This window comes from Phocoena sinus, chromosome 12, assembly GCF_008692025.1.
Source record: "Phocoena sinus isolate mPhoSin1 chromosome 12, mPhoSin1.pri, whole genome shotgun sequence".
Taxonomy (NCBI): domain Eukaryota; kingdom Metazoa; phylum Chordata; class Mammalia; order Artiodactyla; family Phocoenidae; genus Phocoena; species Phocoena sinus.
Window position 1 is genome coordinate 67,643,688 of NC_045774.1, and position 16,177 is coordinate 67,659,864.

At 49.0% G+C, this 16,177-nt stretch overlaps 1 protein-coding gene across 3 annotated transcripts in view; it reads right to left on the reverse strand.

Moving 5' to 3' along the window:
- Nucleotides 1-16,177, reverse strand: part of ANKRD6 (ankyrin repeat domain 6) — a 196,398-nt gene that overhangs the window by 34,639 nt on the left and 145,582 nt on the right. For 2 of the 3 annotated variants that reach the window (XM_032651813.1, XM_032651814.1), the window contains exons 3-6: nt 12,751-12,849; nt 5,811-5,909; nt 4,071-4,169; nt 346-444 (exon numbers count right to left, since the gene is read on the reverse strand). In XM_032651813.1, the coding sequence (XP_032507704.1) occupies nt 346-444; nt 4,071-4,169; nt 5,811-5,909; nt 12,751-12,849 (396 nt within the window). Of the gene's footprint in view, nt 1-345; nt 445-4,070; nt 4,170-5,810; nt 5,910-10,298; nt 10,380-12,750; nt 12,850-16,177 lie in introns of those variants that run through there. The other variant, XM_032651815.1, reaches the window with a different exon arrangement.

Sequence of the window (16,177 nt, forward strand, 5' to 3'; positions counted from 1 at the left end):
CAATATTTGCTAAGAGTTTTCAGGAAGCCTCTGCGGGCAGAGGCTTCCTGAAAACAATTAGCTTCGTTCCTAAACTCATATGCTAGACACCTGCTGTGCTCAATAAAACAGACTGCAAGGCTGAGGGGCGAGGGAGCAAGGATGGGAGAAAAGCAGTGTTTCCGAGTGTTGAGTCCTCTTCCCATCCCCCTAAAGGACCCCTTAGGAATTAGCAAAAAACGAATACTTTCTCGGCAGTCCCCGAACCCTTTTTACTGTCTACATGTGAATACTCTAGCATGCTTGCAGGGTTACTTTCCGAGGCGACATGAGAGAGCGCGAGGGAGGTCGGTTTTGTCCACCCACGTTATTTTTGAGGTCCGCGCGGGAGCCGCCCAGCAGGAGGACGCGTGTGCTCTGGGCGTGGCTATTCTGGCAGGCCAGGTGCAGAGCCGTGTTCCCCGCCTGGGAGGGAAGCAGACAGAAGGAAGCACACGTTAGCAACCCCTCCTCCGCGGGCCTGCACCGGGCAGGCCTTGCCGGGGGCCGAGGCTTACTCACAGAAGAGTCAAGGCTCACGTTCTCTGCTTCCCGATCGGTGGTCCCAGGGCTTCAGTGGCAAGAACATTTAATTGGGAATCCAAACGGGCAGAAGAGTCACATCGCTCATAGAAACCTTGGTTCCAAGATCCTGGCTCTGCCACTTAACTCGTTGCAAGCTACTGGGCAAGGCTCTTAATTGGATTCCTTACCTGTAAAATGGAGCGTGACTCCTACATGCTGAGGCTGTGAGGACTGATTCGGAGAGCCTAGGAGAGCATCTTCTGAATGGCAGAGTGCTGTGCACGAGGTTGTTCCTCTTAGCGACAAGAGGAACACAGAGGAGAGCTGTGTTAGGGTGGCTGTTGGTTGGCTACCCTACCAACAGAGTCAGGAAGGCAAACAGGCCACATCCGACACTGCAGGCTAAAGGTTAACAGAATTTGCAAGCCTTTTTAAATCTTGGGTTTTTCTTGAAACATCAAAATTTGAACTACGGACAAGGCCTCCACTGCATAATACAACTGCATCTGTCACTTCCCACACAGAGACCCTCTTGCTTCTGGACTCTACCTTCAAGGTCAAAATAGCAACCAAAGGTCAGAATCATGTCCACAGTAATGTTGCAGAAAGAATTTTTGGCAAGAGAACTCTTTGAAACTACGGGAATAAGGCCTGCAAGGCTGCTGCTAACCCCTAGAAAAGCAACAAGAGAAACAGGCAACGTGATTTGGTGTCAGCCTGCAAGGACTCAGGAGATTAAATACATAAGCTCAATGTTTGTTCTGCTGAGCTTAAAAGCTGCGTCAGGCCTGCAGCTGCGGGCTCAGAGCTATCAGCCTGCCTGTTTAGGGCTTTTCCCTGGCCTGCTTTACTCCTCTCTGGATCACACAGCACTGTCTGCCCATACTCAAGGATGGTTTATATTCCTTCCCTTTAAAAAGACGAATGAGTTTTTAAAAATAAAGGAAAACTGTGTGCTGCTGGGTCACTCACTCCCCTCTCACCACCTTAGCTCTAACCAGCCTGGGCAGAGTCTTCCTTCCTTGCTGTTACCTCCAGGAACCTGGTGAGTTCTAAGCTCGAGAGTTGCGGGAGCTCGTTCGTCGGTCCTCAACCCTCGGCTGCAGTCTGGAGTCACCTGGGGGCGGGGGGCTTTAAATAGACCAGTGCGCAGACGCAACTCTGATGGCCCCGCCCCAGGGGGTGGGGCCAGGCCGCTTGGGTGTAGCGCCGAAAGGCCGGCATGCTGGGAAACTCTGCCCCCAACTCAGGGCAAAAACGGTACAGCTGGTCACCCCAGGCCTAGTCATCAGGTGGGTTTGGTTTTCTCCCCTCTCCCCATGTTTTTAAAGTTTCCCGGGAGATTTTAAAGCGCAGCCGGGTAGAGAACCACTGCTAGCTTAGTCTTCCAAAATGAAGGGTCTGCCCGTGTTTTAAACACTCTGCTCCCTGTGGCAAGGCTCAGGGCTCGGCTTGGTATGATTCTCAGTGCACATAGAGAAGGTTGTCTCAAAGCTGCTGGCTTCGTGGGAGTCATTAAATGTGTTGAATAAATGACTGAAATAAAAGAAATCTGATGGCTGTAGAAATATACCAAAATTTACTTTGCCAATAAAAAAAAATCAATTATGCTGAAAAGCATTTGGATGAAGAAAATGAAAAGATATGGGTTAGAATACAGATTGTGGTACATCCATACAATGGAACGTTACTCAGCAATAAAAAGGAATGAACTAATCACACACGAAACAATATAAGACTCTCAAAACCACTGTACAAAGTGAAAGATGTCAGATGCAAAAGCCTGCAACGTCAAAACCTGAAATTAAAAAGAACTGTGACCTAGGTAGATATACATAGCAGGCATTTTCCCCACCCTGAGTAATGAGTACTGATCTCCCAGATAAGGACTGCTATACTTTGCCAAGTAAGGACCTTTCTTATACAATGGAATATTATTCAGCCTTTAAAAAAGAAAGAAATCCTGTCATTTGCGACAACATGGGTGAATCTAGGGCAATACACCAAGTGAAATAAGTTAGGGAAAGACAAATACCGTATGATTTCACGTCTAAGCGGAATCTAAAAAAAAAGATGGACTGGTAGAAACAGAGTAGAAAAGCGGCTGCCAGAAGCTGGGGTGTGGGGAAATACACAGAGGTTGGTAAAAAGGTATAAACTTTCGGCTATAAGATGAACAAGGCCTGAGGATCTAAGGCATAACGTGGTGACCACAGCTGATAACACTGTCTTCTATAATTGAAACTTGCTAATTGGAGAACTTAAATGTTCTCACACACACACAAAAGGTAAATATGTGAGGTGATCAATGTGTTCATTAACCCCTGGGAATTATCAAATCATCACGTTGTACACTTTGAATATCTTACGATTTTATTTGTCGATTATACCTCAATAAAGCTGGGGGGAAAAAAAAGAGAAGGACCTTCTAGAAGCTTCCCCAGAGGCTGTGGCTGGTGCAGAATAGAAGTCCCTCTTCTGGGATGGCACCTCACCTGTGCTTCCAACAGCCCCTGCTGCTTTATCTAGAGAGAGGACACATGGCTTCCCACACAATACTTTTGGGGCCCTGCAGGGGAGAGGAGGGAGTGTGATGGAGACCCACCAGGGCTGGTTTACGGCCCTAATTGTGTCACAAACGAATCACGTATCTTACAAAAGACTACTAGCTCCCAGCTTAGGCCTCCCTATCCATTAACTGGAAACCACCTACTTCGAGTTGGTATAATGTTCCAGACCATGTACCACCTGGAAGAAATGGAGAGCCACCAGCGTGCCGGGCAGTGAGCCAGGCATTACTGGAGGTGTTACGACGCATGGCTTGCTGCTTTCCTCAAGCTTTCGGCCCCTGAGGGAACCATGAGAAACATTTCACCAGTCAACACAGTACAGAGCTGTGTGCAGTCCAAGAGAGCCCTCTAAAAAACTGCCCGATGGGCCTGTGGGGACTGGGCTGGAGGTCAGTGGGCAGAAAGGAACAGGGTACCCCCGAGGGAGGGGGCAGCAGGAGGGGACGGTGAGCCCACACTGCTGTGCAGGAGGTACACGCCAAGCTCTCCCAGAGAGACAACAGCAACAGAGGCCGAGGCCACTCTGGGGAGGCCCCAGGCAGATGGGTCAGTCTGCTGTGAGGCTTCTAAACTAGTCCAGGGACACACTAATAACGAGCACGGAAGGAGAGGGACAGAGGAGAGAGGGGTGACAGAGGACAACGAGAGAGAGGAGAGGCTGCTGTCCTTTCCTGTCCCCGCAGGACAGGGCTGGCCCCCTCAACCGCACACTCACAGACCGACGGGACAGCAGGGAAGCCGCAGCGCTCACGGGAGGCCGGGGCCCCAGGTAGGTCCTCCTTCCCCCCACGTGGACCCCGTGCATCGCTCCCACCGAGGAGCTGCAAGCTTTCAATTCCCACCAGGTTCCGCGGCCCTGAGCCCTCGCCCTGCTCAGCGAGAGGAGGCTCCCGCTGGGAAGGCAGGCGGGATGTCCTCACCTGTGGCCGAGGGGATCTAGCACCTGCCAGGCCTCACCTTGTTCTTGGCAAGCACGTTGGCTCCTGCTTTAACGAGCAGCTTGGCAGACTGGCTGAAACCGTGCCAGGACGCTTCGTGCAGGGCCGTGTTCCCGTCCTGGGGAGCACACACAGGAGAAAGCACATCAGCTGGGCCTGATCCGTCTCATTGCCGTCAACAGAGCACACGGTACTTCAGGGCACAAGCAGGGGCCTTTCTCCGCCGGGGCTTCTCACCTGAACCACAGAACCCAGGCAGTGATTTGAGTGGTCAGTTTCTCCACTCTTCCAGAAATGGTACCTAACAAGTACCGTTCCGGGTGCGTTCTAGATTTAGGATGTATTACAATGGATGACTTCAGGCATTAGGGCTTGAGTCTCTCCAGGAACCAAGGGTGAGAAAGGCTCCAGGGCCCATGCACAGCTCATGTGTAACATAAAGTAGCATCAGGAGGTACGATGCCCCTTTCTCCCCACCTCTACGGCCCCTGAGGGCCTCCTCTGCTCTGCTCTGGCCCCAGAGAGAACCCTGCAAAGGTCAGGCAAATGAAGAGTCCAGCTTCACAAGTTCCAGGGCCCCAAGGGCAGAGAGGTAGATTCCACTGCTCCTTTTTCTTCCCCCAAATCTAATCTCTCCCAGTTTAATCCAAAAGCCTCAGGGCCCCAAACAAATGAGCAGGCACTGAGAACAGTGATCTATCTGTAAATAAGGTAAACGAGTGTCCTCAATAGATGGTTTTTCAATAGAAATCAACCCATTAAACATAGGTTGTATTTGCTTAACTTACTATTAAAAAAAGACACATTAAGTGCAATGAACTGCGTGGGGTGGGACCTGGGATTAGGGGTGAGGAGACGGGGGCACAGAGAGGAGAGATGGAAAGGCCCTCCTGGCTGTTCCAGGCCAGGCGCAGGGCCGTCAGCTGGGGGCAGTGCAGGGACAGTGTCCAACTGCGTCCAGGCTCTGACTTAGACATTCATTCAACACAGTAAGCCACGGACCTGACATTTGCTGACACCCACAGGGGAAGTCTAGGGTCTCGAGGGCTGTACCAAAGGCCAGATGCTGGGAATGGTGGTGGCGGATATGTGGCCCGGAAGCAGGAAGCAGAAGGAAGAGTGAAGGGGGTCCCGGGTGGGAACACTTCTGGGTGCTGGTAATGACCTCCTTCTTGATCTGGGGGCTCACACAGATGTGCTCAGGCAGTGCAAACTCACTGAGCTGCACACGTATTAGTTGTGCACCTTTCTGTATATGTATGTTACACTGTAATAAAAGGTTGTTTAAAAAAAGTGGACAGAGGCCAGACTGCACTCAATTGCAAAGTCCCATGTTTTAAGATGGTTTGACAATTTAAAAACACTATGTCATTGGGATTTTTTTAAAGACTTGATTTTGCTTATTTTCTCTTCCAGTGTAGTTTAAATAAATTAACTCACTCCGTTATCTTTAAAAAAAAAAAAAAAAAAAAGGAAACAGAGAGGCTGGGGCACATCCCTTCCCCCACCCAGGCCTCCAAAGGTCACTAATTCTAGACTTTTTTTCTTCACCATTTATATTTATGTGGTTGCCCACTGCTGCCACAGAACAGAGGGATGAGTTTTTTTTTAATTCAATATCAGATACTCTTTCAGAGGAACCCTGGGCCGATTTCCTCATGTTAAGGCATGAGAGCTGACTCAGGAATGACAGCATCTCACGAGCTCGGCAGGTCCCAAAGAGGGTCCTCAGGCTGACCCGTCCCACTTCCCTCCTCACCTTGTCCTGTCGGTCCAGAGCACAGCCCTCCTGGATGAGCGCCGCGATGACCTCGGTGTTCCCCACCACCGTGGCCCGGTGCAAGGCGGTCTGATCCCCCTGCGGGTGACGGGGAGACAGGGACAGCAGCCGTCAGCCCTCCCCGGCCCCTCACCACTCGCTCCCTCCCTCCACCCGACACAGGGACATCCCCATCACCGTGTGCCAGCCCAGCCGGGCTTAGGTGGGCTAGTTAGTAGACAGTGCATGCCTGGAGAGTCATTTTGTTCACAAACTCAGTGGTAACCCTAAGCCAACTGCAGAACAGCCCTGGGCCACAGAGCCGACCTCTGGATGAGGGCCACGCCAGGGGACGGCAGTGTGACTGTCATCTGTGAAGAGTGGGTCTGCGGGCTGGGCTGTGTGCTGTGCAATGGAACCAGCAATGCCTGGAATCTCTACTCCCTGCTGAGGCCTCCCGTTCCCCAGGGTCAGAGGACTCACTGGACTGCTCTGTCAGCTAGCGGCACACACGACCGGAGAGCCGGTGTACGTGTTGATTGGCCCTGGCCTAGAGCAATGCAGGGGTTACGCTAGGACATCTGAGGAGGCCAGGGGCTCAGGCTGTCACTGCACGTCTCCCAGAAGCCTCTTCTGATGTTTCAGGACAGCATCCTCGCTGATTTATGCTGCATTTGACCCCTTTCTCTGTGATCAGATTCCTGGGATTGCCGACCTGCTTTTTCTCTGTCAGGGCGCCAAAGGGAACTTGACTCTTCCCCTAATTGCAGTTGAGAGAAGGACTAAAATCCCAGAAGTAAGACCGTCAAGTCTGTAGCAAGAGAGAGTTCTGAAGTCTCTGAGGGCACATCTTATCTCTGACAGGCACTCAGGATATCAAGTCTAGCCTGGGGCGCAGGCTTGAATGGAGAGATGCGTGAACGGTGTGGAAAACTCCTGGTGGGACGGAAGGGGTACAGGGCAAGGGGGTCAGGAGATGTGCGTCACGCATAGCCTTGGGAGACACCTGTCACCTTGCTGGACTTCAGGTTCTTCACCTGTGAAAGGAGGCAAGGTCCCTCCCTGCCCTTCTTGGGGTCTATGATGTGGTTGGCAAGAGTTTTACATAAACAGTTTTCTGGTGGAACACTGCAGGGGCAAAGGACATGCCCTGGGGCACTCCTGGTCCTTAGCCGGAGAGAGGAAAGAAAGACAATTAGAAGACAGAAAACATGGAGGATTTTTAAAGAAGGATGCACTGCTACCTATAAACTGCCTTAACCAAATGCTGATTCTACTTACATCCCTGGAACCTGTAACAAATGACAATGCACTTTAAAAGCACTTAATCCAAAAAAAAGTTCTGGGAATGGATGGTGGTGATGGTTCTGTAACAATGGGAATGTACTTAATGCCACTGAACTGTACACTTAAAAATGGTTAAGATGGTCAATTTTATGTTATGTATAGTTTATGACAGTAAAAAAGTACTTAATCCTACTTAAAAACCAAATTCACGTTCTTAAAATTTTTTTAAATCTCCCTTTAAAAATCCATGAGGGGAGGGACTTCCCTAATGGCACGGTGGTTAAGAATCCACCTGCCAATGCAGGGGACATGGGTTCGAGCCCTAGGTCCGGGAGCATCCCACATGCCGCGGAGCAACTAAGCCCGTGCGCCACAACTACTGAGCCTGCGCTCTAGAGCCCGTGAGCCACAACTACTGAGCCCACATGCCACAACTACTGAAGCCCACGCACCTAGAGCCCGTGCTCCGCAACAAGAGAAGCCACCGCAATGAGAAGCCCGCACACCGCAACTAGAGAAAGCCAGCACACAACAACGAAGACCCAACACAGCCAAAACAAAAACAAAAAACAAAAGAAACATGAGGGGAAATGATTTTTATTTTCTTCCTTATACTTTTTAATACTTTCCAACATTTTACACATATAACTTCTAGCATCAGGAAAAACTGCTATTTATTAAAAGTCTAAGCTGTACCAATATACCAGGAAAGGGACTGTCCGTGTCTCAGAAGCTTTTCTCACTGTTCATTCTGCAGTGATGGATCCAGACCTCCACTCTCCCATTACCATGATTCCATCCACTGTCCACTGAATTCTGTCACCAAACCCTCCCCTTGGTATCCTAAGCCATTATTCCTATTACAAATTAGCTTTAGCCTTGGTTTTCTTCTCACCCACCTTTCCAAGACCCCTTACTCAAAGAGGACCCTTTCTGTGTGCCATGCAGTCAAAAGCAGAACATGGCCACTGGGTCAGTGTTTGCACAAGGTGTGCGAAGCCATCACACATCGTCTTCAAACAACTTAGGAAGTGTTTCCAGATGAGGTGTACTTAGTAATCATGAAAAATTGCCCAGTCTTAACTTTTTAAAACTTCTATAAGAATCTCCAAGACTGCCTGTTTCTCTACCAGCATGGTGATGGGTTTTCCCAAAATGGACCCCAAGTGCAATTTGTTACTGACCTGATAAGAAATGTGGTGCCCTGTTCTCAGCAACAAAAGTAAGGCTGCAGCCCCCTCCTTCAGGGTAAACACCGACTCAGTCAGATTTCTAATCATTAGAGGCCTTGTGCTATTCCCACAAGCTGCCAGCATTCTAACTAGCACTCCTGGGCCCAATCAGAACAACCCTTTTACGTAACCAAATGTAACCATTCTGTGCATGTTCTGCATAAAGTGTGGGCCGTGTGGGCCACTCCTGCTGCTAAGTCAAGGTGCAGTCTAACCTCAGCCTGGCTTCAAGTCAAATGCTTTATTGTGTTTCACGGGCTGCCACTAAATCATGAGTTGAGGCAGCTTTGGAGCCTGAATGTCACCAGTATTTATTACTTGCTTTTAGCATGAATCTCCTGTACTTGCTCCCCTGGGGGTAACATTCCTTTGTGAAATTCTAGCTCAATGCAAGAAGCTAAATCTCACTTCTAGTTCGGCCCTTAAACGTCAATTTCCAGAGGGACGAGCAAAACGCGCAAGGAGACTTGACCAGCTGGGTGAGGCTATGGTGGGAACAAAGGGTCCTCAGGTACCTGGCACAGGTGTCTCCTGCGTGTCCCCTTTCCTGGCCCTGCCTGTCTCCAGGCCACAGCCTCCCCTCCATCTTCACACCCCTCAGTCACAGACCCGCTCAAAGCCAGGGTCCTTGCCTCAGGTGTCGGATATACACGGCTGTGAAGGCCAAAGCCAGCCTTTCCCCACCCTGAGTGGTCCTTGAGCAGGACCGTTAGCTTTGCTCACACCAGGTGGGGTGGGTTTGGAGGACTGGGTGAGACACTTTCTCTAGTACATGAAAACCAGCCACCCTGAAGTTGCCAAGATGAGCATCACAGGCTGAGAGACACGAAATACGTAAGCCAAGGACTACCTCGGGCTGTCTCAGAACTACCCCCCCCCAGAACACAACATAAGCAAACACCTGAGACCCTTGATTGAAACAGGGTCAATTACCTGTGAATCAACTCTTCCTGTTATAAAACTAAAACTTACCTTTGAAATATTTCCTCTTTGAAATATGACACAGAAAAGAACAAGATGTATCCTCACTACGTACTTATAACAGACCCAAGCAGCAACTCTGACATAATCTTTATTTCTACATGATCTAAATATCAACCATGAAATTCTGAAACTTTGGAGGGAAAAAAAAAAAAGCTAGGAAAAGTATGGCATTCTCAACAAAATTTACTCGTTATTTATTCAGCAAATACTTATTAATCCTCTACTAATGCTCCAAGCACCATGGCACCTAATTCTCTCATTTTATTAATTAAAAAAAACTAAGGCCCAGTGCAGTTCAGGGGATAACCAGCTAATCCGGGGTAGCATGGTTGGGGCAGAACTCAAATTGGCAAGGCTTTTTGCGCTCACCCTGAGCTGTTCACAACCTGTGAAGTCAATTACCTTAAGACAGGCCTTAAGAAGGATCAGGTGCTTCTGTGGGATGGGCTGCCTCTTTATGGCATCATCAAGCTAAGTGTTTACGGCATCATCAAGCTAAGTGACTGAGCCCAGTGCCTTGGCAAGTATAGGCACCTGAGAAGTATTTGTTGAATGGCTGACTACAAAGAAGCAGAAGGAAAGCGCTGAAGCTGGAAACTTGAAGACCCAGCAATCTTGCAGTTTGGCACTTCGGTTTGGAACAGGCAAATCGTGTTCCAAAGTGACTGCAACAGTCTGCAAAGTGCATGAGCTGCCAGCTCTCCATTTTTCTAAGACGTCAGTGCTCCTTACTTTGGGATTTCAAACGATTTGCAACCACTGAGGTCTAGAACTTTGTTCTGAAATACTTTGAGTGTTCTCTCCTACATGGCGAAAAAGAGTGAGCACAAATGTGGGCAGATTCCAAAGCCAAGCTCATGGGAGAAACCCCAGTCATGCAAGGGTGGACCATGCCCCTCTTCAGGAGGGATCCCTCCCAGGTGCCACAGGCAGACATGTTGCAAGGAAGCTCAAGACAGGGTAGGTGCACAAAATAATTGCTGACCTCTTTTTCTCTCTCTGATCTTCCAGGGTTCTTCCTAGCCTTGCTTCTCTGGTTTTTCTTATTTTTCTCTTCCTTCATGCCTTTTACCGTGGCCACGGGGTCGTGGACTATTTCTGAGGTGGGGGCCGTGTGATTGCTCATTGACCAATCAGAGATGGCCTTAGAGCTCCAATGAGAGTTGACAGGGTTGGCAGGAGGCAAGAGGGAACTTGCCCCTGGAGTTGCATATTCTAAAGAACTGGTTTCCACGGGTTCAAATTCATAATAATCCCACTCCAGGGCACTGGAGGTCATTCTTCAACTAATTCTCAGTCTTTACCATGACATAAAGCACAGTATCTGTAGAACACGAAGTTAGGAGTAAATTCTTCATAACATTAACCTTCTCTATCGCTACCCATCACCCAAGACAGGTAACTTCTGAAATGATTTTTTTCCAATACTTAATCTCCCACCAGCTTCTTTAAAGAACACTCATAAAGAGTTTTCTTCCTTGAATTCCTACATGAGTTTCAAGGCTGATCAACACAGTAAATGTATAGAAGACACACATGAACCATATTCTGGCAAATGCATTACTTCAGGACTAGTAAAGATCAATTCTACTTTCTCCACTCCCAGCTGTTTCTGCACTGTTTTGTCGTTCGTTTTGTTTTGTTTTAAGCTACCTGGGAGAAGCAATGTACGCATCGCCTAGACCAAGGGAAAGATGCAAAAAAGAAAAAAAAAAAAAAAAAGATTTCAATAAGTGAAAGAGTTCCTCTCTGAAAGTAGAGCTGGCTTTCCTTCTGCTGCTATGTCCCCCTTTGGCTGCCTTGGCTCCTGAGTTTTTACTTCCTATCTTGCCTGATATAAACAGCAGTAGTTCTAGAAAGTCAGCATGGCTTTTGCTTCAGGAGAACACAGTGATACTCGCAGCTCAGGACCTGAGACAGGAGTGTTGGGTCAGGATGGGTTAGCATGCCTGGTACTGCAGCCTTGCCACCGTGGCAAGCAAGGGCGTCAATTACACAGAGAAAACCAGATGCAGTCCAACATATTTGCACCAAGCACTGAATGCCCTGCGTTTCCTGTGGTCAGAATCTCTTCTCTCTCCCTGTGTTTTTGCTCCTGTCATGTAAGGATAAGATATAATCAGGTATGTTATGATGGCTACACTGCAAGGAAAGAAAAAAGTGTTGGGACCCAAGGCAGAAATCCACAGCTTAAAGCTAGATCAGCATCTTTTGAAAATAACATCCTTGACTCAATAGGTTCCAAATATAACCAGAAATTTATGAATGACACTGACAGCCTTCTGCCCGTGTATATGACATATTTGGTTATTTCTTTGTGAATGCCGTCCTTCTCAACTTGGGTGTTTGCCAAGTTTTAGGACCTTACACAGACTCAAAGAAAACTGGAAGCACTATGGTAACCCACACCCTAGCCCACCTGAGTGTCTGAAATCTGATAATGTTCTGTAACCACAGAGATTACAGGTGAATCTGGAAGGGGTTTATAAATACTAACTCTCCAAGATTCTGTGTTCCTCACAAAAGTTCTTTCTCCTTTGAGTCCTACTATACAAATTAGAGTTAGAAACAGAATTAAAAGTTTCTGAAAATAGCTTCCAATCAGATTATCATTAGGATATTTTCCTAATAGCTCACTGGACGGCAATTTACATAATCTTTTCTACATCCGCTTCTTAGTTCACTCCCTTCAAAGACCCAACAGGGCCACCCTATGCACTAGGTGACCCCATGCCAGCCACTGCTGATTTACTCAGGAATGGATTCTTGACTCCAAAAGAACCAACTGGAATCTCTTTCTAGATAATTTGACTAAAGAAACTCAGAGACTGAGTTTCAATCATGGCAGAGCACCAGAGTGAACTCTTTCTGGAGGCCTCCTTTTTCTCAGATTCCATGAGGTCAGTGTGCTGTTGTTTCTTTAAATAGGTCCTTTTTAACTGAATGTATACAGCGTAAGAGAAATCAAGGCGAGAAAATAAAAAAATTAAGTTTTTAAGCCTCACCTTTTCTCCAGTTATGTTTGGTCAATGACACATTTCCAGCAAGGCTTGCCCATACTCGTGTGTGCGTGCATGCGTGTGTGTGTGTGTGTGTGTGTGTGTGTGTGGTGTGCTCCTTTATACTGAGACAGGACCAGACAAGATGCCCTTCGAGGCTCTGCACTTGAATAATACTAGACAGGAAATACTACCACTAGATAGGAACCATGATGGAAAGACCAGCTCACACTCCCAAACTCAACCTTGCTACTGAGAATGGGGCCCACAGCAGACCTTCAAGAGGAAGTTCTTCCCACCAAGATGGAGCTACAAAGTGCTGGAGAGCATCTCTTACCGCCCACTCCCTCCCCTCATAGCTAGTTACATGTTGTGGGATTCGAGGCAGACAAGCCCCCTTGACAACCATGCCCTGATAGAATGATGGCTTCTACTCACATCGTCCTGGACATCGAGGTCGCAGCCAGCCTTCAGCAAGATCTGGACCACAGAAAGATGGCCCTTATTGGCAGCAAGATGCAAGGGGGTCCGGCCATGCTGTTAATGCAGAGCAAACACTGATTTCAGAACAAGACGTCACACACTCTTCCCCTGGGGGCGGGGAGCCTAGAGCAAGGTTTGCACAGTGGCGCTCCCCGCCACCCCCCCACACCCCACCCCGTTCAGTTTGGCAGGAGATTCTTATGGATTCATCCGGAATTCAAGTTTGTCTTGGTTAACCTTGGCTATTGGCACTGTGATCAAGGAACAAAATATGCTCAAAATGTGGCGACTTCCCTTAGTGCATAATTTCCACTCCCCGCTCATCCAACCAGCAAGTAGGAAAGTGAGGGCTTTCAAGTTTTCTCTTATTTCCCCACTGGTTTGATAGTCAGGGATGGTGAAGTGGCCACAGTGAATCTGATGGGGTAAGAGATGGGAGAGCAGCAAAGAGTCAAGCTAATCAGCCCCAGAGAAGTCTAGTTAGTAATTCCTCAAAACTGAAACTGATGGGACAAACCATTAGAACACATTCTCCCCTCTTTAGAGACAAATTTTTAAATTACAAAGTATTTCAGCCATTCAAAAATATGAACATTTTAAAATGTACACAACCACCAATCACTTTAAGAAAAAATTAGAGAAACCGTAGCCATTCCTCGTGAACCCCTCCCAGATCTCATTTCCCCTCAACCCCGAGGTAACCGCTCAATTTGGGATTCGTCATTCCTGTCCCTTTTATTACACTTTACTACATGTTTGTAGCCACGCACAACAGATGAACATCGTTTTGCTTGTCTTCAAACCTTACATAAATGGTATTAAACTGTACAATGTCATTTGGCAATTTGGGGGGGTCCAACATTATATTTTTGAGTTTTTAAAAAATATTGTCACATCATTCACTCATTCTCCCGCTGACGGGTTCCAGGTTGTTCCCAGTGGCTGGCAGAACACACATGAGTGCACGTCTCCCGTGCACCTGAGCGGGCTTCTCAGCCCTGCTGGTGGGTCATAGAGATGACCGTTCCCTGCAAGCGGGCTCCTGAGCCGTGACACTGAGGGTCGCACTCAGAATAATCCTCTTCGGTGTAAATCAGTTTCCATCTAGAGAACTGACCTTGCCAAACGCCTAATTCTCCAACTTTTGAAGGAGCCATTATGTTGCCTTTGCTTTCTCCCTCAAGTTCACCATGAAGAAACGTTCCCACCCCAGCTCCAAACAGCATTTAACCATGCACGGCCCCACCTGTGCTGAAACACTCCCAGGGGAATAAGGGTCTCACACGGCCTGAGTCCTTTCTCGCATCTTGGTAAAACTTCCCAAAGGCTTTTACTGATATTCTAGCAGGATAAACCCACTTATGACCTCGATCAAGCGCCAGTTTGCCGTGGGTAACTAGCCCCGCAGGAAAACAAGATAGCAGACAATAAGGGATCTTAACTTCAACCCGCGAAATGCAATCAAAGCAACAGAATGATTCTGGAAAGAAAGAGGTCAGAGCTCACTTTAAAATTAGAATTCTTAATTAAGAAAAAAGTTTGTCCTAAGAAAGTGGGCTATAAAAAGCCTTCATAAAAAGGCAACGTCTGAGATGAGATGAAAGCGTGACCTGCCTTGGCTGGCAACTGTGCTCAGCGCGGGCCGCTTAGCCTTGACTCCTCCGACGAAATGTCCACAGCTGATGAGATGGAGCCAGAGAGCCTGGTTCCCGCCCCGCTGGGCCTGGCCCCGGGCTCCACCTGTCCTGCGTCCTCGTCCAGGCCATCGGATCAGTGACCTTCACAAGGCTTCTAAAGCATCCTGAAACAAGGGGAAGCCCACTGCATTTGTGAGGAGAAAGACGTGTGTGCTGTGAGGAGGGCTGACAGGATGGCGGGACACAAGAGCTTCTGAGCATCTGGAAAGTGCAGACCGTGCGGGCAGAAGTTGCCCCGAGAGAGGCTGGGAAGGAGGCCACAGGCCGAGGAGTAGCTGGTGCCCCAGGTCAGGGGAGCCCCAAGGAACATCCCTGTCAGCAACCAGATATTACAGTGTGGAAGCTGAGGCCCAAGGAGGCGAAAGGGTCTGCCCAAGTGAACACCAAAAAATCAGAAGATCCAGAGAAGGAAACACCGATGTGGTTCAAACCAGGTCACGTCTGAAGGGCACTTCAGAAACTATAGATTACTAACAAGGCGGCCCTGGACTGGAGGCAGCTTCCTCATCCAAGGTCAGCAGAGTCCCCTCTGTGGAGAAAAGAGAGGCCAGAGGCACTGGAGCCCGACAAGCCTCATTCTAATCCCGGCTCTGACTAGTAACACCTGTGAAATTTTGTGCAGGACACTCTCCTAAGCCCCTTTCCTCATCTGTGAAATAGGAACGGTCTCCACTACCCACCCGGGAGGCTTCAAACAGGATAAGTGAGGTAACGCCCACCATCCATCACGGGTTTCCTTCCCTCCAACTGTCCCCAGCCTCACCCCTGAAGACACCCCAACCGCTGCCTCTCCTCCCTGACACCCCTGCACCATTGCCTCAGAGACAAGTGAGATGTTTTCAAGGGCACAGACCTGGGAGAAGACTTGGACCTCGGGTCACCTGGATAGCCAGGTGGGCCCTACGCTGCAGGGTTTTGAAATACAAGGTCCCACGTCTCCACGTCTCTCTGGAAGGGGCTTCTTTACTGAGAACACCCTTCTCCAGTTCTGCGAGAAGAAATGTTCCCGGCTGCCTTCTCCACACCACAGCACTTCAGCTCCCCTCAGGGAACCACCAGTCCTGTTCTGAGGGCCCTTCCCACTAGGCCGTGATCTCCCCGAGTGCGGGACTGCACCTCAAACCAATCCCGGCGCTCCTCAACCACAGGGCAGGCTGGGCCTCCCAGGGTCACTGGAGCAAATTCCACAGTTCCACGCTTGACCAGAGACAAGGCGGGCCCGGCGGGCTGCAGCCTCCAGGTTCGGGGACGTCTCAACCCCTCAGAGGAGGTGTAGGCATCCTGGGGGCTTCACGAGCATCTGAGCAGCTGCAACAGTGACACAGGGGCTCCTCTGAAGAGGGTCAGTGTCCCCCTTGCATGTCTGGTTCCTTTTCTGGCATCTGGTAAAACTATAGCAAGTAGCAAAGGCGGTAGTAACTGGTTTCCCACTGACCCTGAAGCTGTTCACTCCTGTCCCCTGGGCTCTCCTAACACAACCACACACACACACACACCACCCACCCAGAAATGTGCTTGGTTTTCCAGAACATTCTGTAGTGAAAAGCAACAAAAGTAGAGCCATTCGGGGGAGTAGCTGCTCCCACCCAGCACACAGGGATACCCCAAGGTCATACCTGACAAACGCAGAAGGCTGAAACCACCCTAAGTGTGAGGGGCAAATAAAAACTGATCCTTAGAGGGAT